The sequence below is a fragment of the Mustelus asterias genome, chromosome 9 (assembly GCF_964213995.1).
Source record: "Mustelus asterias chromosome 9, sMusAst1.hap1.1, whole genome shotgun sequence".
In the NCBI taxonomy this organism is placed as follows: domain Eukaryota; kingdom Metazoa; phylum Chordata; class Chondrichthyes; order Carcharhiniformes; family Triakidae; genus Mustelus; species Mustelus asterias.
The window spans coordinates 65014913-65038446 of record NC_135809.1 but is presented as its reverse complement, the minus strand read 5'-3'; the positions used below and the strand labels follow the sequence as shown (position 1 = coordinate 65038446).

At 45.1% G+C, this 23534-nt stretch overlaps 1 protein-coding gene across 1 annotated transcript; it reads right to left on the bottom strand.

Moving 5' to 3' along the window:
* Positions 1 to 9891: 9891 nt before the first annotated feature.
* On the bottom strand, positions 9892 to 17685 carry LOC144499233 (polycystin family receptor for egg jelly-like). The gene has a single exon (XM_078221351.1). The coding sequence runs from the start codon at positions 17683 to 17685 to the stop codon at positions 9892 to 9894; it is 7794 nt and encodes a 2597-aa protein (XP_078077477.1).
* Between the last annotated feature and the right edge of the window lie 5849 nt (positions 17686 to 23534).

The following is a 23534-nucleotide window of genomic DNA, read 5'->3' as shown; positions in this document are numbered from 1 at the left end:
CCATGGCGGGATTTGAACCCAGGTCCCCAGAATATTAGCTGAGTTTCTGGATTATAGTCTAGCGATAATACCACTAGGCCCTCCCCTAAATGTGATAAAAGAGGTCGATAGGCGCCCAGTTCCTATGTTTCCCACCAAGCATGGAAGGCCTCGATGGTGCCCATGGATACTGTACCTTTCATCTCTGGGGACACCCAGTTGTAGGAAGAGCAGTTGTTTTGCAAAAGAACTTTGTGAATGGGCATTTCCTTTTCTGTCTGCAGATTCACACTTGTCATTGTCATCAAGTGGTTTATTGTTTACTGAGTCAATGGAAATGGAAGTGGCTTGAGTTGGCATGGAAGGTATAAGGGGTCATGGTGATGTCGGGCAGTGGTGGGGGTAAGGAGAGGGTAAGGAGAGGATGGAGGGCCAAAAATCTTCTAACACAAGTGGGACAAGTCCCAGAAAACTGAACTGGGCCTTCTAGCCAGCTTGCCTCAATACTTGCCTTCCACGTGGCCACCAACATCCTGCATCTGAGGTCAATGAACCTAAACCCATCCTGTATCCACCCCCTCAGAGCAAACATTGTGCATACCTGGGCATTTGTTAATCGAGGCAGGTCTCGTGAGTTGGGAAATTTCCCGATTCGAATTACCCACCTCGGTAGCTAAATCCCGGTTCTAAGAATTGTGAGTGAATCGTTTATAGCATTCACTCATATCGGGATCACGTGGTAGGTTGTCTTAACCCTACATTGTTACAGCTACATCTGTGTGCATTCTGATATTTAAAATTCAAAGCAGTGACTGTTATCTTTACCAAATGAATGGTGTGGCAGGGTATTGTATTGTCTGTTGCGATGCAGACTGGCTGTAGTAAACGGACAGGCCAAATGCAAAAACATAGACTGATAAAGTGGATGTGAAGAACACATGCTGCTCATCACATTGTCAAAATTTCTGAAAGCACTTCTCCAAATTGCTTCAACTGTCTTTTGGCATAACAGTGATTGTTGTTAGTGTAAACACAGCACCCATTTTGCCTAATAATTTGGAGTAAACCCACATGAGATCAATAGTCAGTTCATCTGTTTTTAGAAGTGTTGGTTGATGGAAGGTTATCAGTCCCAGACATGAAATGGACAATCTGTTCTTTGTTTAGTGTCATGGGTCAACTGAACCAGCAGGACAAGCAGATAAAGTTGGATCAATATCTGTTTTGAACGATAGCATCTCCAATCACACAGCAAGCCAGTAGCACCACACTGGAATGATGAATATACTCAAATCCTGACGTGGGTCTGAAAACCCTACAATTGATAGCCATGCCAAATGAACAAATTGTGACTCGGAGAAGGTGCTGAGGGATAAAGATTGCATCATTATGAACTCAGTCAGCAATAGGTGTGTGAACAGAAACCGACAGCCCTCACATCCCACCATGTCCGTTTCCAATTCTCCTCCCACACCGACTGGTGTACTAAGGCAGATTTTTGCCCGTTTCCATAGCTAGTTATTCTCGGAATGTGTAGGCCGGCAAAAACCATGGGACTCCACTGGATCCCCCCATGAAGCATTGAGTTCCTGCAGGAGTAACAGGATAACTATAGATCATAGAATCCCTACAGTGCAGAAGGAAGCCAATCAGCCCATCGAGCCTGCACCGACAACAATCCCACCCAGGCCCTATCCCCATAACCCCACGTATTTATCCTGTTAATCCCTCTGACACTAAGGGGCAATTTCCCATGGCCAATCAACCTAATCCATACATCTTTGGACTGCGGGAGGAAACCGGAGCACCCAGAGGAAACCCACACAGTCACAGGGAGAATATGCAAACGCCACACAGTCACCCAAGGGCGGAATTGAACCTGGTTCCCTGGCGCTGTGAGGCAGCAGTGCTAACCGTTGTGCCACCATGCCGTCCAAATCCTCAGTTCCACCCACCCCATTCTCTTTGTTTTCATAGTGAAACTGAAGGTACATCTAAAAAACTGGAAATCTCTTCTTTTTCCAATTCTGAGCTGTCTTACCGTGAGCAGAGGTAATGTTGAAATTCACAGAGTGACAGGCAAGTACCTAGCCCTCAGCCCAGTTTACATGCGACACACAAAGAGGAGTAGTGTTGAGGCAGGGGTTCAACTGAATATTTCAAAACTGAACTTGATAGACTTTTGTTACGTAGGGTGTTAAGGATTACAGAACCCAGGTGGATAGATGGAGTTAAGAACAGATCAGCCAGATCTACCAGAATGAGGGAACAGCCCTGAGGCCCTGAATGGCTGACGTTCCTATGTTTATGCAGTTATGTTTTATTGCAAGGTTTTTGTAAGCATAAAGCAATGTTCAGTTTGTGACAGGTGTCCTTGTTGCAATTTGGGAATGTATGTTAAATGATGAATCTGCTGTAATGTTATATGAGTGTTTTGATGTGCAATAAACTGGAAAGTTTATAGTGTGCAGACATGGCACAAGTTGGTCATGTCATGCCACATATGTCCTGCCTGACGACAGGTCCTTAGCAGGGCAGCACAGTGGCACTGTTGTTAGCACTGCTGCCTCTCAGCACCAGGGACCTGGGTTCAGTTCCAGCCTCGGGTGACTGTGTAGAGTTTGCACATTCTCCCCATGTCTGCATGGGTTTCCTCTGGGTGCTCCAGTTTCCTCCCATAGTCCAAAGATGTATGGGTTAGGCTGATTGGCCATGTTAATTGCCCCTTATTGGGAGGGAGATTCAGAGGGTAAATACTTGGGGTAACGGGGATATGGCCTGAGTGAGATTGTTGTTGGTGCAGGCTCAATGCACCAAATGGCCTCCTTCTGCACTGTAGGGATTTTATGATTAGCTCTTTGTTTGCTGATGCTTCCTTCTGAGCTGTTTCCCTTGGCTGTTTTTGTCAGTGGTGCTTTACCATTGCCTTACAATCTCGGGAACAGGTCCCAAGTAAACCTCAGTCTATCAAACCCAGGCTGTTGCTGTTAATCTAAGCCATACACTGGCCATCTAAGCTAACCAGCCTCCTGGGTTCCCTTTGGGGTGATTTTCCCAAATATATTTTAATGCCTGAAATTCTATTGTCTATCTGTCTTCATGTGTAGTGATGTTTTCAATCACTCTTCTGTTATTTATTTAAGTAGTTGCATGATTGTGCTAAGAACTGGTCATATGATTTGATGATGGTGTCGTTGGGATCCTGTTCAGGCTTCTAATTAGTTTCAGTTTGTACTCTGTGCAGGCAACATCTCCTTCAATAAATCTATTGTTGTTATTTTGAATCTATGTGTACAAACCACATCATTTTACTTTTTGTTTAAAGCCCACAACTCCTAATATATGTGGAACATTATCTTCCCACTTCTTCTGGCAGCACTACCTGTAACCACAGCCCCAAGACAGTGGGCGGGTTGAATTAGAATTGGTGGCAAGAGAATGGAGTTGGTGGCATCAGTCTTCCCAACATTAATTTGCAGGAAATTGCAACTCATCCAACAGCATTGGACAACACCAAGACTGCGGAGGGGTCAAAAGCGGGATTGAGGAGTGGGATTTACAATGTCCATCAATCAGAACTGAAATCCAACATAGCCAGGATGGAGTACACGACGGAATAGCACTCGAGCTGCATTGTTCTCTGCACCTTGAGCATTGTATCCAGCATTGGTTACGAGGACACCAGAGAGACCTTCTGGAGATAGTGCAGGAAGAGCCATGTGAGCAATGGACTATGGGGAGAGACTGCAGGGGCCATATTCCTGAGGAGTGTCCCATTGCACTGCCATATCCACAAGAGAACCCAAATTATATCTAGAAAGCGGAAATTCAATTCCCGCCCCCCATCCTCCCCCACGGCATTTAGAACTAAGAAAAGTTGACAATTTGGATGGAAATGGTTAATCTGGAATATTACTTCAATTCAAAGTGCGAGAACAGAATAGGGAGACAGGTTTAAACTGGTAGAAGATCATTTCTGTGCACTTCTCATGATATCTTTCTTCAGAGAGTGATCAACAAGTCAAATAAATATTCAGATAGAGTGGGGGAGGTGAACGTTTAGAATCAGTTAAGTAACAATTTGAAGGTACAATTGGACATATTAGGATAAATTAAGATGACCTTGTGATCCTATTCAGATATCAATTCTATTTGGTCATAAAAAGTGCAGTTACCCTTGCTTACCAAGAATCTACTCAGCTCTGCCTTAGAAGTATTCCATCAAAGTTTCACAGTCACACAACCCTCTGAAAGAAAAAAAATCTCCTCATCTCTGTCCTTAAAGGGCGACTCCTAATTTTAAAACAACGCCCCCTATTTCTGAACTCGCCCACAAGAGGAAACATCCTTTCCACATCTAACTTGTCAAAACTGTGATCTACATTTAGCTAACTCGTGCCACTGTGAGAACAGTTACTGACTCGTTAATGACCATGTAGACGTGTGAAAATGATTTCAGAATTCTGGCAATGTATGGACCGGCTCTGAGGGGAATATTTCTGGATTGTTGGAAGAATAAATTGTTTCAGCAATGTCCTTAAAGGGAGAGGAGCCAGAAATTTCTCCTGGTTAATGTATGATTCTGGTCCCACACTTCATGATTGGTCACGACAACTTGGCTTCAGGGGAAAGAGATACACACACCAAGAATAAATGATCAAATACAATGTCTCGCAATAATTAGAGAGTCCCTGCCAGTGGAGCAACTGGATTTCCATTTGGGATTGGGCTCTGCTTGCCCGAGGCTACATGTGAGGTATTGGTGAATTGCCCAAACATGCACACAGTGAGGGAGTTACCAGTTGCTCTAAATCTATGGCTACAAGAACTAGAGTAAATATTTGAGCAACTTCCCACAGAGCACAGGAGATTTGAATGAAAATTCCAGGTGATCGCATTCTCACGATGAGCCCAGCCTCTCCCAGACAATGGTGCTGATGAATCATCTCACAATTCAACTCACTGTAAACCCTGGGGGTTTTCCCTGCATCTACCAAGTGGCATGTTCCCCAGTATCCACTGGAACTCAGTGGGTTGTACATTTTGAACTTTAGTCATGTCCTCTCCCTCTGCCAGAGATCCTTTTATTTCCGAATTGGCCTAACCCTTCCTTTGACAACCATTTTACTATTTGTAAAAGGCTTTCTAAGTCAATCTAGTCTCATCCTCCTTCTCTCCCTACACCTAGAGGTGCACTAAGGCAGCATGTCCCTTTAAGGATCACTCTGTCAAGCCCGGATTTCTGGACTCAGAGGCATCTCAGGAGCTGATTGCAGCCAGGAGATGGTACATAAACGAGTTGTGTTTTCCATAAACTGGTGAACGAGCATCTTTACATTTGACAACAGAGATAAAAAAAGATCCTCAGACTGATTTTCCAGTTTACATTTGAGTGAAGTTGAGAAAAGAAAAGAGTACTTACCAATCTTTGGATGGATTTGACTCCTCTGAAGAGGACTGGACACAATATGTAGAACGCCTTGGGTATTACTTCCAAGTGAAATAGGGGAGGAGGTGAAGTGTAAGACAATTCTCCTGAGTGCATGTGGAACCCAAATTTATAATCCTATTCACAGTCTCACAGTCCCAGGCACGTCCAACTCCAAAACATTCAGTGAGTTTGTGGAATTGACGTTTCCAGCTGAAATAATCAATTATACTCCTGAGGTTCATGTTTAATTCAAGGCCCCAGCTGGAACAATTGCGACTTATATTACTAAATTGAAACAGATATCGGAGTGTTGTGATTTTGGAGCCAGCTTGAATGATATATTACAGGACAGATTAGTCTTCCCATTGAGTAACAAGGCAATTCAATGGACATTACTTGCAGAGTTTGATATAAATTTTAAACAGTGGAGATAGTGTAGGCAATGGAAAGCCTGAAAAGGGTGCACAAGAGTTACAGAGTGCAGAAAATGGCACTGTTCACTAGTTAGGGTGGGAACCTGCAATCAGTATATTGCCATCAGAAAATGTTGCCAACTGTTTTAGCACTCAAGTACCTGGCCATCCTACGGCAGGCACAACCGATGTCTCCATGCACACAGATGGAACTGAGCAGCCTGTGCCTGAAGAGACACCTGTCATTGGTTTCAGCTGATAGCAATTCTGTGCAAGAGTCCCAGACAAAGGAGTTACATTGCTCCACAAGGATTCAGAAACCCCCTAAAGGATTGGATTTATAATTGACTAAATTCATTTCCTAAATGTTTAAATATCTGGAACTATGTAAATTGAGCATTGTCATTTATGTAAAGGGACTTAGGGGGGAGGGATCTGGTGATTGTCTCTTTAAGGATCAATCTGTAGAGTAAGGGTCACATAAGTGGATTGGGGACTGGCTATCCGACAGGAAGCAAAGAGTCGGAATAAATGGGTGTTTTTCCGGTTGGAGGAAGGTAACTAGTGGCGTGCCGCAGGGATCGGTACTCGGGCCGCAACTGTTTACCATTTATATAGATGATCTGGAGGAGGGGACGGAGTGTAGGGTAACGAAGTTTGCAGACGACACAAAGATAAGTGGAAAAGTGAATCGTGTGGAGGACGGAGAAGATCTGCAGAGAGATTTGGACAGGCTGAGTGAGTGGGCGAGGATATGGCAAATGGAGTATAACGTTGATAAATGCGAGGTTATACACTTTGGAGGAAATAATAACAAATGGGATTACTATCTCAATGGAAACAAATTAAAACATGCTACCGTGCAAAGGGACCTGGGGGTCCTTGTGCATGAGACGCAAAAGCCCAGTCTGCAGGTACAACAGGTGATCAAGAAGGCAAATGGGATGTTGGCCTATATTGCGAGGGGGATAGAATATAAAAGCAGGGATGTCTTGATGCACCTGTACAGGGCATTGGTGAGGCCGCAGCTGGAATACTGTGTGCAGTATTGGTCCCCTTATATGAGGAAGGATATATTGGCATTGGAGGGAGTGCAGAGAAGGTTCACCAGGTTGATACCGGAGATGAGGGGTTTGGATTATGAGGAGAGGCTGAGGAGATTGGGTTTGTACTCGTTGGAGTTTAGAAGGATGAGGGGGGATCTTATGGAGACTTATAAGATAATGCGGGGGCTGGATAGGGTGGAGGCGGAGAGATTCTTTCCACTTAGTAAGGAAGTTAAAACTAGAGGACACAGCCTCAAAATAAAGGGGGGTCGGTTTAAGACAGAGTTGAGGAGGAACTTCTTCTCCCAGAGGGTGGTGAATCTCTGGAATTCTCTGCCCACTGAGGTGGTGGAGGCTACCTCGCTGAATATGTTTAAAGCGCGGATGGATGGATTCCTGAGCGGTAAGGGAATTAAGGGTTATGGGGATCAGGCGGGTAAGTGGAACTGATCCACGTCAGATCAGCCATGATCTTATTGAATGGCGGGGCAGGCTCGAGGGGCTAGATGGCCTACTCCTGCTCCTATTTCTTATGTTCTTATAACCCAGGGAACCAATTAGGGAGTTGGGGTGGGGGAATCACCTTGGCAAGTGCAGAGCTCTGATTGGAGGGGTAGCCTCTGCATAGTTTTAGTCTGTTAATAAAAGAGTTGTGTTTTCCCTAGATTAGTGAATGAATATCTTTACACTTACACTTGTCATAAACCTCCTTTTCCTGTTTACTTTAGCCCCTTTGGTTTCTTTGGTAATCCTGGGACCTCTAGTTTTGGATACCTTTTCTTTCTGCCTCTTGGGCATGTGTCTACAGGTCCCACATCGTTCAAATCATGCTTTTCCAATCTAGTTAGGTCAGATTCCTTTTCAATTCATTGAAGTTATTCCACCTCCATTGAAGTAAGTTTATGATAAAGTCCTTTGCTGTAACTATTCTAAACCTCATGCTTTTTCGGTCACTTTGCCAAGATATCTCCACAATGAAACATGCTCCATTTGTCCCTCTTCATTCCCTAGGATTAGAACCAGGATGGCCTCCTTGCTCATTAAGCTGGCGGAACACTAATAAGGAAAGTCCTCTTGTACATAGTTCAGAAATTCCTTCCCTTCCTTAGATTACCACATTTGTCCCATTTCTGAATATTCTTTCCTCTCGTCCTATTTGCCTCTCCCAGTTCTTTGTGCATGTTACTTTTTCCCGGTATTCTCTCATCCTGGTACCCATCTCCCGGACAGATCAGCTTATACTAATTGTTATTGTTTTAAATGTTTTAATTATAAAATATATAGAGTATAACATTGAGCTATTTTATGAGGATCTGATATTTGCTTCATGAGCAGAACAGACATTGAAGAAACATAAATTCACAATTAGTTCAGGTCATCACAGAACCATTTTACAGTATTGAACATTGTTTAGAATCAAGGGAAGCTTGAGTGATAGTGGTGTTATCCCCATAGGTTGTACATGCAGCTGTACATTTGTCTACTATCTATGTTAATGATGACAGTGCATATCACAATCTAAGAAGTCAGGACATATTCATTGGATAGTATAATGTATTCCATGGGGTATATCGTAGAATCATAGAATTCCTACAGTGCAGGAAGAGGCCATTTGGTCCAATCAGCCTGCATCGACTCTCTGACAGAGGATCCCACCCAGGGCCTTTCCTATAACCCCATATATTTACCCGGCTAATTCCCCTAACCTACTCATCTTGAGACACTAAGGGGCAATTTAGCATGGCCAATCAACTGACCTACATGTCTTTGGACTGTGGGAGGAAACTGGAGCACCCAGAGGAAACTCACACAGACACTAATATCACCAACAGTTAGATATTAACTTGAGACACAGAAGAGGATGGAGAATGGATGGATGGATAGAGGGATGAATGGATGGATAGAGGGATGAATGGATAGATGGATGGATGGACAAGCTGATAAGAGTTATAAGAGTTATTGCTCTCTATAAACTCTATAAGAGTTTATAGAGAGCAATAACTCTTATAACTCTTATAGAGGGATTGTTGCCCTCTATAAGAGTTTATAGAGGGCAACAATCATTCTTGGTACGGTGGCACAATGGTTAGCTCTCCTGCCTCACAGGTGCCAGGCACCTAGGTTCAATTCTGCATTTGGGTGACAGTCTGTGTGGAGTTTGCACATTCTCCTCATGTCTGCATGGAATGATGATTTTTGAGGACACAGAGAGTGTTTCGTTTAACTGATCAGGATATAGAGAGTATACAGTGATGGTTTATCAGTTGGGTAGTGTACCGTGATGATTTATCAGGACCTAAAGAGTGTATCAGGACATTACCAAGAATGGGAATTCAGCATTTTAAGGGAAACCTGAAATATGGATTTAGTTTCAACCAGCAGAGAGGACTAAAAAATGTAAAGTAATAAATTTGTATTGAAGTTTTGACTTTTTTTCTTTAGGTGAGTTCTCAGTGAGAAGGAGTTCCACAGATTTAAATTAGTCACTTATAGCGTGAGGAGAATTGTGATGATAAATGTCATGATACAGAGGATTAATATAGCAAGGGATAATATGCCATGATGAGTATTTGAGACTATACCATCTTTTATGGGAAAACAAGAGTTTGAAGCTGCATCATTTTACTTCTGGTATATTAATGAACCTAAACAAGTCTGGCTTCTCCTTTTAGCCTGGACTGTGGTGCTCTTCGACCTTTGGAACAGATTTGAGAATGTCGTGGTTATTTAATATCATCTCCAGTGAACGATACATTGCACTTTCAGCAATTAATCAGTAAATCTGAACGGACTCAACCATGCACTACACATACAATTGTTCAAGATTCAGTCTTCCGTGGAAGCTTGTAATGAATGCAATGGGAAAAAAGCTCAAAACCTGACTGATAATAAATCACACTTTGGGCAGCAACTTTATACCAAATGTAATACCATGCCCGCCTCTCCTCTTTTAGGATTACAATCCTTTTGAAAGTTTCTAACCAATAGGTCTGATTGTCAGATGACTGGGAAGTATTAGTAATTAGATAACTAGGTAGTTCATTCTTTTCCCTTGGATTTTCCTATGCTTTAACCCATAGGTGCGTTCAGAGCCTCGTCCGTAAAACAAAATTGTCAGCAACTTTTTCCCATCGCCTGGAGGTGTTTTTCTCCACAGTGCATACCAGATTCGCCTGCATTCCTGCACTACAAAGTTAGCTATCTCTGCCTCCTTGGATGGCTTCTCATGGACAAACTGTCTCATGTCTCCATAAGACAGAATGACCACTGACTCGAAGAGATTTATCAGAACACATTGCATAATGAAGAGAAAGGATGCAAGGTAGATACCGCCAATTACCCTGTTGTAGGGAAACTCCGTGCTTTTAAAGTCTCCTATGTGGTAGGATACAACAGTCTGGGTCGCATGGATCATGGAATTGAAATTATTGTCAAATTGACCAAACAGCAGGTAGCCGAAAGATATAAAAATAAGGGAGTACACTGCCATTATTATAGCTAGGGAGCAGATAGCAGGAAGGCTTACAGAAATGGCTTTTTGAGCTAAGCGCACATGGTATAGGAACCGTGCGTACCTGAGCAGCCTCAGTACCGCAACAAAAATGACAAATGTAACATTGAACCTGAGTTGTTGATCCAAGGCAGCAACAACATGAAAAGCAGTGAAGGTGTTTGGGTTTTTCTTGTAGAACTCCAGTATTTGCTGTGTCAAGATAAACTTGGCCACATAGAGGACGATGGTAGCCAACAGCAGCACCGTCATCACCAAGCTGAGAATGTTCTTGGGTCTCTGGAAATACCTGTAACCTTTCTGTTTTATCTTATGACACTCATCCATGACAAACAGGATGAACAAGATGATGATGAGGACACTGAGGAAGATCCAGTTTGTTTGACCTTTTTCAAAGAGCCTGAGGGTGAAGGGTTTCACTACCAACTTCTTGTTGATCACACCAAGAGGGACTGTCTCCAAAATCAGGGAGATGGTACTGAATAAGTCAACGTTTGCATTGTAAATGGTGGTTTCAATTATGATAGCCCAGGTGCTCCTGTCAACCCAGCTTGCATTCTGCAGGGCCAGTAATCTCAATCTTGAACTCTGCAAACTGGTTGGGGAGAAGTAGAGGGAGTAACCCCCCAGTGGATATGCGTAATATGCCCCACGCGAGTGATACAGCCAAGGGAAATCTATATCTTCATACATCCACCCTGTGTAATTTAACGGGTGGTTTACTGGCACACTTCCAACTGGCTTCTGCCAGGAGCCACTGTAATTCCTGGTGTCTTCTTTATTAACATCAAACAAGGGTTGGCAACGATGCTTGCCCAGTTGGGTCGACAAGGTTTTGGACATCTTAAAACAGTCTACTGCTGCTAGTTTCGACCTCATCTGGCGCATCCTTGGCAAGCCCAGGATTATGGAACTGGTGTCAGACAGAAAGGCTGGATCCGCGTTCCCATGAATCAGGGGCAGGAAAGTGAGGTCCATCCAGGTGTAGAACTCCCGGACAGTTTTAATCTGCTGCAGGTTCTCAGAGATCTTTTCCCGAATGATGTAGTTGTAAAAGTAAGCATTGTTGTAGTCTGAGAAGCAGACCAAGTATAGGAAGAGTATCAGGAAAACAATATGTAACAGGAATCCCTTGCAAAACACAAAAGCCTGATGTCTGATGGACCCTTTTTTCCTAGCCAATATTAGTTCATCGCCCTCAAGTGGTCTGTACGGCTTCCTAACCTGAGCCTCTGACTGGAGGCAATCAGGGTAATTCTTCGGAAGATTATCTGTGCTAATTTCCATTGCCTGAATCCCTGTGGACCAGTCCAGATCCTGGGGGCATCTACGTCTTAAGGCAAAGACTGCAGCAAAGAGCATGATCTTCAGAGGCTGCAACAGAAAGACACCGTGGATGAAAGAAATGATAGAGGCCATGAGCCAGAGCCAGGAGGTTTCCACACCATATGAAAGTCCATACATCACTATGAAGAATGCTGAAATGGCTGACAGTAGACACATAAGACCCCAAACAAAGTACAATAGACAACGAGACAACCTGTGGTGCGACTTGCTTGGGCCTTTATTTTTGGAGGGCTTGGCAGGTCTTCCTCGAGCCCGCTTGTATTTTGCTGGTCTATTTTGATGAGACCATGTCATTGGTTTGAGTTTTAATGCATGTGTCTTCTTCTTTCCATCTGTTTTCTCAATATTCTTCTCGCTGCGAATTTGATTTGCCTCAGACTCTGGGATGATGTTGTTATCTTTCCCTTTAGTTGAGGGACCTTTGATGTTGTCCACACCCGCGATATAGGATAAAAAATTATAACGGTCATCATCTGGCGTCACTGCCATTTCCTTGGCATTTCCTTCAGCCTCAGTGGCTTGTTCGTCCATCTGATACCAGTTCTTCAACCTCTCCCTAAAGTTATTTGGCTTCTTGTCAGGGTGCTCAGGTAAATGGTCATCAGTTCCTTGATTTGGTTCAAGTTCTTGGCCTTCTCCTGTTATTGTTAAAGATGTATCTTTCTTCTGCGTGTATATAAACAGAGTGGATATTAACATTTCCACTGGCACCATCACAAATGCACTCTCTACCCCAATCATCAAAGATTTCCGCAGTCTCTGCAAATAGTTTTCCGGTTGTTTTTCTTGAAACAGCATAAGACTAAGCAGCATACTGGATAACAGCATGGTGAAACAGCAGCTCAGTCTCTGGATTCTGGTGAAGGACTGCTCAACATCATAGGCAAAGACAGAGAACCATAAGTGATCCCTCTCAATCTTCGTGGCCGTTTCAATTAAGAAGACATTCTTTCTTCTCAGCAGAGCATCAGAGTCAGTGACAGGGAATATTCTGTGTAACAGGCCAACTCCTTTCATGGTACTCAGCCACTTACGACAGAAGAAATGCCAGACCTGCTTGGTTAGCACGTTTTGCACTTTCACCCTGCTGACGTACCAGGAAGGAGAGGGTCCCACATTATTGTGCCAGACCTGGATGAACAAAAGCTCCCCGAGTTCATCCTTGGTAGTGAGTAGAAAGGTGTCGGCACTATTTCTTCTGAAGATTTTATGGTCTGGATGATGGAGAAGGTGAACTTCACTCTCCACCAATGTCCCGGTCAAGGTCATAAAAACATCTGCAGTTGTCCCAGCATCAAAACGGCCCCCTGTGTAAAAGGTTACCAGGTAGCAAGCAGTATCGCAGGGGTCATTGTCAGGAAGAATGATGATCTTTTTCTTGTCCCTTTCTCGTTTTCTCCATGACCACCACAACAGTATGAAGTAGATGAAAAAAATGATCAGAATGGTGATCAGAGTCACCAGATTTGTCGGCAAGGTCTGAATCAGTTCTCCAATTTCCAGCAGGTCGATGATATTGGGCAACACCAGAACACTGCCAGTCAGGAACCAGGGCATCCTCGTGTTCAGAGCCCGCTTGATGGTCTGGTTGCCAAAACTTGTGCAGATACAGTGCAGCCTCTTGCTGGTTGTAAGAGGGCCTGTTGTGCAGAATGAAGACTGCCAAGTGTCTGAATTGCCTTGGAACGTTAGACAGCTCGCAATAAAAACAGATATCTTGAGGCCAGCCTGAATAACCAGCTGAGGCCTCGGGTACTCTGTCTCCACAGCCACGGTGATGTATCGGCTGCTACTGCCTGGATCCATTGCATTCTGGAAGAGGTTGGTTGGGATCCTGATGATGTAAGGGTCCTGCATATGGTGGCCTTTGTTTAGAGGTTGACTTGGATTGCATCCTGGAACTGTGTGTTTCTGGCTTATGTTATAAATACCCTTCCCCGAATAGATGGTAACAATGAGGATGAGATCTAGCTGGTCTACCAGTAGCTGGAGTAAGACTTCTTGAGCGGGAATGGAGTTCATTGCCACCGTGAACCCGCCTATGACCACATAACTTCTTCTGGGGGACAGGGTTAATTTTATGGGTTGTGCAGACACAATGTCCTTCCTGACCATAAATGAGTCCGTTTTGTTGGGGATCAAGTTGTGAATGCTTCCATTGTGATCCTGGATGGTCATGGTGAAGCTAATGACATCTGTAGCTATGTGTGATGACTTCCCAAGCCAGGGTAAAGGATTCTCTTCATACTTGTAAAATACAGAGGACACTACCTGGGTAGCTCCGCCAGAGTTATCCAATGTCGGGTAAATGCAGCTGCTGCAATCCGTGTCAGAAGCGTAGGATTCCTCATGCTTGCCTTTCACTGTTTTTTTCACAGTTATTTCCCATTGCCTGGTCTGTAGCAAGGTATCTTTTTGTCCTGGGACTTTACTGTGAGACACTGCGTCTGTTAACGTTTTCAAAATGGGAAAGATGTTGGCTATCACCTTCTCTTGATCTGTGGTTAGTGCAATGCCGTTTTTTAAGCCTCGGCTTGGGAACTGAGTAGAAAAGGCAGTCATCACATTGGAGGCTGCAGTTAGAATGCTGCATGACAACTGCTCCGTGCTTTCCGAGGGAATCAAGTCTTCACGGGTGTAGTTCAGCAGAACAGAAGTCAGTTCCAGCAGCTTTCTGACAGCCAGATTTTGGGTTTCTTGGTTGACCTCGTCTGGTTTTTGTGCTGCTTCGAAGATTGTGGCCGATATTTGATTAATTAACTTGGGGGATGTGACTGGAGTGCTGGCGGAGACGTTGACAAGAGATTCACGGAGCTTACTGACCTTGACCTTCTCCTCGGCCGTGAAAATGTTAATATTTAGCTCTGCGGCAACTTCATAGAGCAGCTGATTTGCTTCCAGGTAGTCTGTCTCATGCAGCAAGGTTGTCAAAGGTGCACTTGGTCCTTCAACAAAACCCGACAGCTGATCCACCAGTGTCTTTTGGCTCAGATCCGCTGGGAGGTTGTACACTTTGACCCTCAGGTTTACCTGCATGTATGCACCATGCCTATCAAAGACTTGGACTGTGATAATCAGGAGGTGATGGCCCCACTTGCTGCCCACTGGCAGGTGGAAGGGGGGAGACTTGGGATTGAATCCAAAATATACAATTGTCCCCAGAAGGTTGTTCTTCAGACTGTCAATACTGCCAGTTGGGTAGAAGGTTTTTGCAATCACCTTATAACTGAGGGGGCGATCATTGTCCTCGAAATTCAAACATGTCACCGTGAATTTAGTCTGAAGGGCCAAACCTTCTTTTGGAGTTATAACACAGCGGCCCCCCTTTGGAGGGGAATTGATGTAGAAGTGGTATCGGTTGAGGCTGTGGGCACCACTGGGAACAGTTACTCTCAGTTCAAAATTGTACCATCCTTCAGACAGGTGTACCAGGGCCATGGGGTTCAGTGACATGTAAGACAAAGCGTTCCCTGTGGAACTATCAGACGCCCAGTCAACAATGATTTCAGAAACGGCGCTCTCTGAAAGCAGGGTCCAGTGGTATTGGAGCTCACTAGAGCTCACACAATTGGGGCAACTCCCATTAAGGATGAGGCGATCTGTTGGTACAAGTGTTCTCTGGCAGTTCTCAATGCAAGCTATTAACAACTGCGGCACAAAGCCTGAGTACACAGAGATGGTTTGGTCAAAGTAACTGCTCCTTGTGTCTTTCTGCATGACCAGGCGGAAATAGAAGTCCTTTTTGATGATCAACATGTGTGGAGGGATAACTAATGTTTCGGCTACAGCAGAGATCCATTTCAGATCAGGGTTCCCAGGATGGCAGTAGTTATTTCCAGAGAGTGTCATGGTGCTGTAGTCGGAGAATTTCATTGTACAATACCAAGAAAAGTTCAGTCCAAGGTGTGGATTGGGCGAGTCAGGATCAGCGCTCATTGAAGCATCCAATGTGACGGTGTCCTCCAACCCCACAGTCCTATAAGAGCCTCCGGCAATCAGGGCCACCAGCTCACTCTTTGTCACCTCCACCACCACTTGGCGTGAGTTGTCGAGAAATGGCAGAGTGGGATCTGAGGTGGACATGGTGACATTGAAAACAAACAGATAGAAACCATAGTCCAGGCTAAAGGCAGGAAGATGCAGGGTGTCTGTGCTAGTCTGAATGTTAGACGGGAGAGGCACACTCTGGTTCCAGCTGGGTTGGGCATTAATATTTACAATTTCATAAACTTTCCAGGAGACAGTCACTGATAGAATAGTATCGCAGTGCAGCCCCGAGTCCCCGTAAACGCTGAGAGAGCAGCCCTTGGTGGTGCGGATGATGGTGTCGGGAGGAGGTGGGTGCTCGATGGTGGGTAAGGGCAGTTGGCAGCGAGGCAGGTTACAGAACACCCTGGAGTCCACCAGAGCAGTGCTATAATTGCCCACACTTGCCTTAAGATGGTACATCATCTCACCAGCTGCCAAGCAGGTCACTCGAGTCAGGAAGCCTGAGTATTGGTTCGGGTTGAAGGGCAGCTGCGCTGCTGAGATGTAGCTCGATGCATTTGCAACCTTCTGTCTGTAACCAAACAACTGGACCGTGGTGCCATCGGTCAGCTCAAAGGTCCAGGCACATCGCATGGCAGGGTGTTGCAGGGGAATAAACCAAACCAAATTAACCGGGAGACCCACATCAGCAGGACCACTATTAAACACAGAGAGGCTGACATCCAAGTCCTCTAAGGAATTGTAAATAGTTCCGTTTAGGTTTAAGTAGAGTTGGATGGTGAGAATATAATCATTGGAGCTGGTGTAATCTATTTGGAAAAGGTGGTAAATCTCAGGAACCTGGAAAAGAACAAAGTGGCGATGGCGGCCAGTTGGAGTATCTATCTTTGAGTAGTAGAGCTGGTTGTCCGAGCTGATATAATGGAAGGCTGTCCCTGACAGAGAGGCGACGGGCATCAGTTTGATGACCTTGCCACGATTTATGAACTGCAGGATGCCCTTGTGAAATGTGATGGTGGCTGTGGAGGCCGGGATGCTTATACTGCCCACCTTCAGCAGCAACTGTGTGATGCATTCATTCTGCTGGGGCCAGGTGCAGGGGCAGAGGTTACTCTCAATGCCATTGAGGTGATAGCTCGAGTTCCAGGCAATCTGACCTTTTGACCTGGCACCCAGCTGATAGGTGAGGAAGCCATTACTGGTCCTCAGCTGCCAGGAAAGGACCAACTTCACCCTTTGCTGAATGGTGGCTGACTGGGCGCTGAGGAGGTGCAACATCAAGGGCTTTACATCCAGGGAGACATTGAGAGTGGCGAGGGTACCATTAATCAGATCCAGCTTACAGATGTAATTGCCAACCAGAGGATACTGCACCTTGAACACATAATGGAAATTCTGGGCACATTCTGCCTCCTTGCCTGCTGGGTAGCTTCCACTGCTGATCTGTGCCACCTGGCTACCAGCTACTGTGGCAGAGTGTGGGGTGCCACCTGGGCAGCTCAGTGCATAGCTCCACACTAAACTGTTTAGATTGGCACACCAGGCCAACTCCAGGTCCTGAAAGATGATTGGCGTTCGGTCCGGGTGGAGAGTAAAGAACTTTACCCTCAGCTTGGTCGCGGAGATGGTCACATCCTGGTATTGGCAGGTAGGACAGGAAGCTGAACTGTATACCAGGGTGATGGATGAATCGGGAGCCACTCTCCCCAGGTTCTGTTGCCCTGCCCACTGTGTGCTGGTGGCCACCAGGCGCTGGTTGATGAACCAGGAGAGGATGGGGGCTGGTCTCCTGGTGTCAGTGTTAGGTAGGGGTCGGTATGACAGCTCTATTGAGCGCTGCCACAGGCAGGTATACCTCACCTCGGAGTCCTGGCTGTGCCTCACTCCAAACTGACATTCCAGCTGCACAGGTGGGGCTGGGAGAGCTAGAGTGGCCGCTAGCCCAGAGCACAGCCACAGAAACAACATCGCAGCCCGACAGGCCGTTATTCAATAACCGGTAAGAGTTTGAAGGGAACCGTCAGAGCAGGCAGCCCCAGCGGATACTGTGACACCACAATCCAGCCTGGAACTCCCGGCCACAGGGAGGGAGTGGAGATCATTGCCCACTCTCCTGACAGAGCCGGACCAGCCTCTGGAGAGATCAGAGTCGGGGAAATATTCACCCTGAAAACACATACTCACACACACACACACACGCACTGTCACACACACACACACTGTCACACAAACACACCTCACCCTGAAAACACACACTGAGAAACACTCAAACTCACACATACACAGAGAAATACTCTCATACACTCATATTCGCACACACACACACTCACACACACACACACACAACTCACTCCAAAAACACACACTGAGAAACTCACACACACTCTCTCACACTCTCTCTCTCACACACACACTCTCACTCACACACACACCCATACTCACACAGATACACACACACACACAACTCACCCCAAAAACACACGCTGAGAAACACACACACACTCAAAAATACACACATACACACACACACACACACTCATACACACACATAGAAATACACACACACACACTCTCACTCACACACACACTCTCACACACACATAGAAATACACACACACACACTCTCACACACACTCATTCACTCACACACACACTCTCACAGACATGCACACACACTCTCACACACACAGAAATGCACACACACTCACATAAACACACACACACACTCTCATGCACACACAGAACTCACCCCAAAAATACACACTGAGAAACACTCAAGCTCACCAATACACACTCAAAAACCCACACAGAAAAACACATACTTAGAAAAATTCACATTCTCCAACACACACTCACAAAACTCACACCAAAAACAAATACTTAGAAAAATGCACACTTAGTAAAACACACGCTCATCAACAAACACTCAGACACAAAACCTACCCCGAATATTCCATGCTTAGAAAAACATGAGGTGGAGATGCCAGCATTGGACTGGGGTGGGCACAATAAGTAGTCTCATAACACCAGGTTAAAGTCCAATAGATTTATTTGGAATAATGAGCTTTCAGAACATTGCTCCTTCCTCAGGTGAGTCACTCCGAAAGCTCGTGATTCCAAATAAACATGTTGGACTTTAACCTGGTGTAGAAAAACATGCAGAGAAAAGCTCACCCTGAAAGACTGACACTAGAAAAACACACATGAATCCAAAAACACACACTCACTGACGCACACTCTAAACAACCACTTATATTATTGTGGTGAACCATCGTTGGTTCCCACTGGATAGTACTGAGCCAGGGTCTGGCCAGTACTACAAGGATGTACATATGTTACTGTTGGGTTGTGCTATTGTTGCTGTTGGGATTAGGGTGGGGTTGTTACACCTTCGTACTGTAGTGTTGTGGCACATCCCAGTCGGGCTCCGCCTCCTGGGAGAGGTATAAGAGTCCCTGCTCTGGCCGGGACCCCTTCAGTCTGGGATAGTGTATATAATTACTGGCTGCTTCATTACAGTAAATAAAAGCCTTTCATTTACCGAGCTTCAGGCCTCGTGTTTGAGTAGCGCATCAATTATAAAAGCAAATTACTGCAGATTCTGGAATCTGAAAGAAAAACAGAAAATGCTGTAAAAACTCAGCAGATCTGACAGCATCTGTGGAGAGAGAGACTGGAGACAATGTTTCAAGCCTGGATGGCCCTTCATCAGAGCTAAGAAGAAAGTGCTGACTGATTGGCAAAAGCATACTGATTGGTGGAGGTGTTGGCTCTTGCCAACCAATCAGCATTCTCTTCTCATGCAGTATAAACCATTGTTCACTTTGAGATTTGGTATTCTTGCATCTGTTCTGATGAGTGTGAGATGAAAAAATTTGATAGCATGTCTCTGTTTACAGCCATAATAAAAATCTTCAGTTTTTGACATTTTCAATTAACCACTGTGCCCCCAGCTTTCCAGGGAGAAATTCCAGATTCCCACGACTCATGGTGTGAAGACATTTTTCCTGACATCACCCTTGAACATCATTTTAAGGTTATGCTCCCTTATGATGGACTGTTCCCAACAGAGGAAATAGTTCCTCTCCTAATTTCTATCCTACCAACCTCTTTAACCATCTTAAATACCCAAATTAGATTACTATTTGACTTTCTAAATTGAAGGAAATGAATAAGTCAGGTCTATGTGACCTGTCCTTATCATTTACCCCTTTAACCTTAGGATCAATCTGGTAAACCTGCATCACCCCTCCAACAAACATATCTTTCTTGATGGCATCTGACCAGGGCAGTTATAACTGCAGCATAAATTTCACCCTTTAGTATCCAAGCTTCCATAAGGCAAAGGTTTATATTCTATTAGTCTTGTTAACTGTTTTTTGTACCTGCCCACTAGCTTTTAGTAATTTACTGCACTTTAACCCCCATGACTCTCTCTATGAGCCCACAGCTTTTCACCATTTAAAAAATAGTCCAAGCTATCTTCCTTAGGAGGACACACCTGTGTAGTGGTAGTGTCACTGGGCTAGTAATCCAGAGGCCCTGGCCAATGCTGGACATGGGTTCAAATCCCACCATGACTATTCATGAAGTTTAAATTCAATTAATAAAATCTGCAATTGAAAACTAGTCACTTAATGGTGACCATGAAATTATCATTGATTGTTGTAAAACCCCATGTCCTTTAGGGAAGGAAATCTGCTGTCCTAACTGGTCTGGCCTACATGTGGCTCCAGACCCATAGCAATATGGTCGACGTTCAACTGCCCTCTGAAATGGTCGAGCAAACCACTCAGTTCAAGGGCAATTAGGAATGGACAACAAATGCTGGCCCAGCCAGCGACAGCTACATCCCATGAAAGAATAAAGGGGAAAAAAGGGTGATTGCATTAAGCTGCATTTGCTACAGTCTATCAGTGCCCCAATACGTTACTCACATTTCAGAAAACAACAAAACTTGAAATTCATTCATTTATATCTTAATTGGATGTACAGCAAATCTATGGCTTGGATTTTATAGTCACTCATCTCTGAGTTCTTTGTTCTTTGTTCTTTGTTCTTTGTTCTGGCCTTAAAGAAAATTGCCCACAAATACCTCTGGTGTCAAATTCATCTTTCCTGACAACAGGACTGAATCTGGCAGCAAGTCAAGGGAATCTCCAGACTTCCAGCGACAATGGTGTTTCCTCTTGTGGGAAATCACCAGAGAAGTGGTACTGAGTAAATTGTTGGAGCTGTGGGCTGACAAGAGACCGGGTCCTGATAGACTTCATCCTAGTGTCTTTAAAGAAGTGGCATGTGAGATAGTTGATGCATTGGTTCTAATTTTCCAAAATTTCCTAAATTAGCAAATAATAAATGTAACTCCTTTATTCAAAAAGTTTAACATCTGTCATATGGAAACGGTAGAATCTATTATTAAGGATGTTATAGCAAAGCACTTGGATTTATTCAAGGCAATCAGGCAGTCAATATGGTTTTGTGAAAATGAAAACATATTTAACTAACTCATTGGAATGTTATGGATGAAAGGGAACCAGCAGATGTTGTTGGTTGAAGGTTGTTGCGGAAAATAAAAGCTCATGTTATAGCATGGATAGGCATGCTATCTATTGGCATGGATAGAAGATTGGCTGGCTAACAGGGAGTAGAGAGTAAGCATGAATGGCTCTTTCTCAGGTTGGCAAGTTGTAATGAGTGGTGTGCCACAGGGATCAGTGTTGGGAACTCAACTATTTACAATTTATATAAATGAATTGGACGAAGGATGGATGGGATGGTTGCCAAAATTGCTCTTGACACAAAGATAGGTAGGAAAGTAAGTTGTGAAGAGGAGATAAAGAGGCTACAAAAAGTTATAGTTAAGCTAAGTGAATGGGCAAAGATCTGACAAATGGGGCCTGATTTTACCATTTTCACTCTAAGTGCTGAATCTGGGCGCAATTCAGAGCCGACTTGGAAACCTGTTCCCAGGTGCCCCCATACGCACGTAGCCTGAAAAAAAAAATGTGAGTCTGAATTGCGCTATAGGCGGGGCTTAGCATACTCAAAACGATCGGAGCTCTGAACTGCGCATGCGCAGTTAGAAAAAAATCTGAAAAAGCGCACCCTGTCACATTGCTCCCGGGCCACAAAAAGCGGAGAAAGTGGCCCGGGAGCGAAAAGCGGGAGCAATGGCCCCCACAGATATCACTGTCCCCCTTATCGGCGGCACGGTAGCACAGTGGTTAGCACTGCTGCTTCACAGCTCCAGGGATCTGGGTTCGATTCCCGGCTTGGGTCACTGTCTGTGTGGAGTTTGCACATTCTCCTCGTGTCTGCATGGGTTTCCTCCGGGTGCTCCGGTTTCCTCCCACAATCCAAAGATGTGCGGGTTAGGTTGATTGGCCATGCTAAAATTGCCCCTTAGTGTCCTGGGATGCGTAGATTAGAGGGATTAGCAGGTAAATATGTAGGGATATGGGGGTAGGGCCTGGGTGGGATTGTGGTCGGTGCAGACTCGATGGGCCAAATGGCCTCTTTCTGTACTGTAGGGTTTCTATAATTTCCATGATTTCTTATCCACACACAGCCCCCCCGCTACCCAGACTGATCGTCACCCCCTGCCCCTTTCCCCCCACCGATTACCCGCAGAGTGGCAGTGGACCCCCCCCGTACCCCTCTCCCGTCCCCCCAACCAGAGATCCATCTGGCCTCCCCCCCCACCAGTGAGCGATCGGGCGTCACTCCCCTCCCCACCCCGCCAGAGAGTGATCTGGTCTCACTCCCCCCCCCCCCCCCCCCCCAAGAACGATCTGGCCTCACTCCCCCCCCCCTCCCCAGGGAATGATCTGGCCTCACTACCTCCCCCCCCCACCAGGTACATCTGACCTGCTTCCTCTTCCCTCCCCCCCTCACCAGAGAATGATCTGGCCCGCTTCCCTCCTCCTCCCCATCACCGATCTGAGTCAGAGAGCCGTTTGAAGCTCTGAACTCACCTCTTCAGCAGCTGGAGCACCTGAACCAGACTTTTATTCAGCATGTCCATTTCGGCATGATTCCGGATTGGCGAATGCGATGGTAAAGGAGGAAATGCTGATAAAGTTGTTAGGGCAGTTCATTAATTCAACTTAAATGCATGCGGACGTGGGCGCAGATCGCATTAATGGTCTCACATCTGACTTTTCCACGTTTTCGCGCCCGAAAATGGGCGCAACACAATGGTAAAATCAGGCCCATGAAGTATAATGTGTAAAAATTGTCCATTTTGGCACGAAGAATAAAAGAGAAGCATATATACTTTGAGAAAAATAAGTTAATACTTCACAGTCAACATGGCTATGTCAAGGGAAGGCCATGTAAAATAAGGCTGAGTAAAATAAGGGCCCATGGTATTCGAGGCAAGGTACTAACATGGATTGACGATTGGCTGTCAGACAGAAGGCAGAGAGTTGGGATAAAAGGTTCTTTCTCAGAATGGCAACCGGTGACAAGTGGTGTCCCGCAGGGTTCAGTGTTGGGGCCACAGCTGTTCTCTTTATATATTAACGATCTAGATGACGGGACTGGGAGCATTCTGGCCAAGTTTGCCGATGATACAAAGATAGGTGGAGGGGCAGGTAGTATTGAGGAGGTGGGGAGGCTGCAGAAAGATTTAGACAGTTTAGGAGAGTGGTCCAAGAAGTGGCTGATGAAATTCAACGTGGGCAAGTGCGAGGTCGTACACTTTGGAAAAAAGAATAGAGGCATGGACTATTTTCTAAACGGTGACAAAATTCATAATGCTAAAGTGCAAAGGGACTTGGGAGTCCTAGTCCAGGATTCTCTAAAGGTAAACT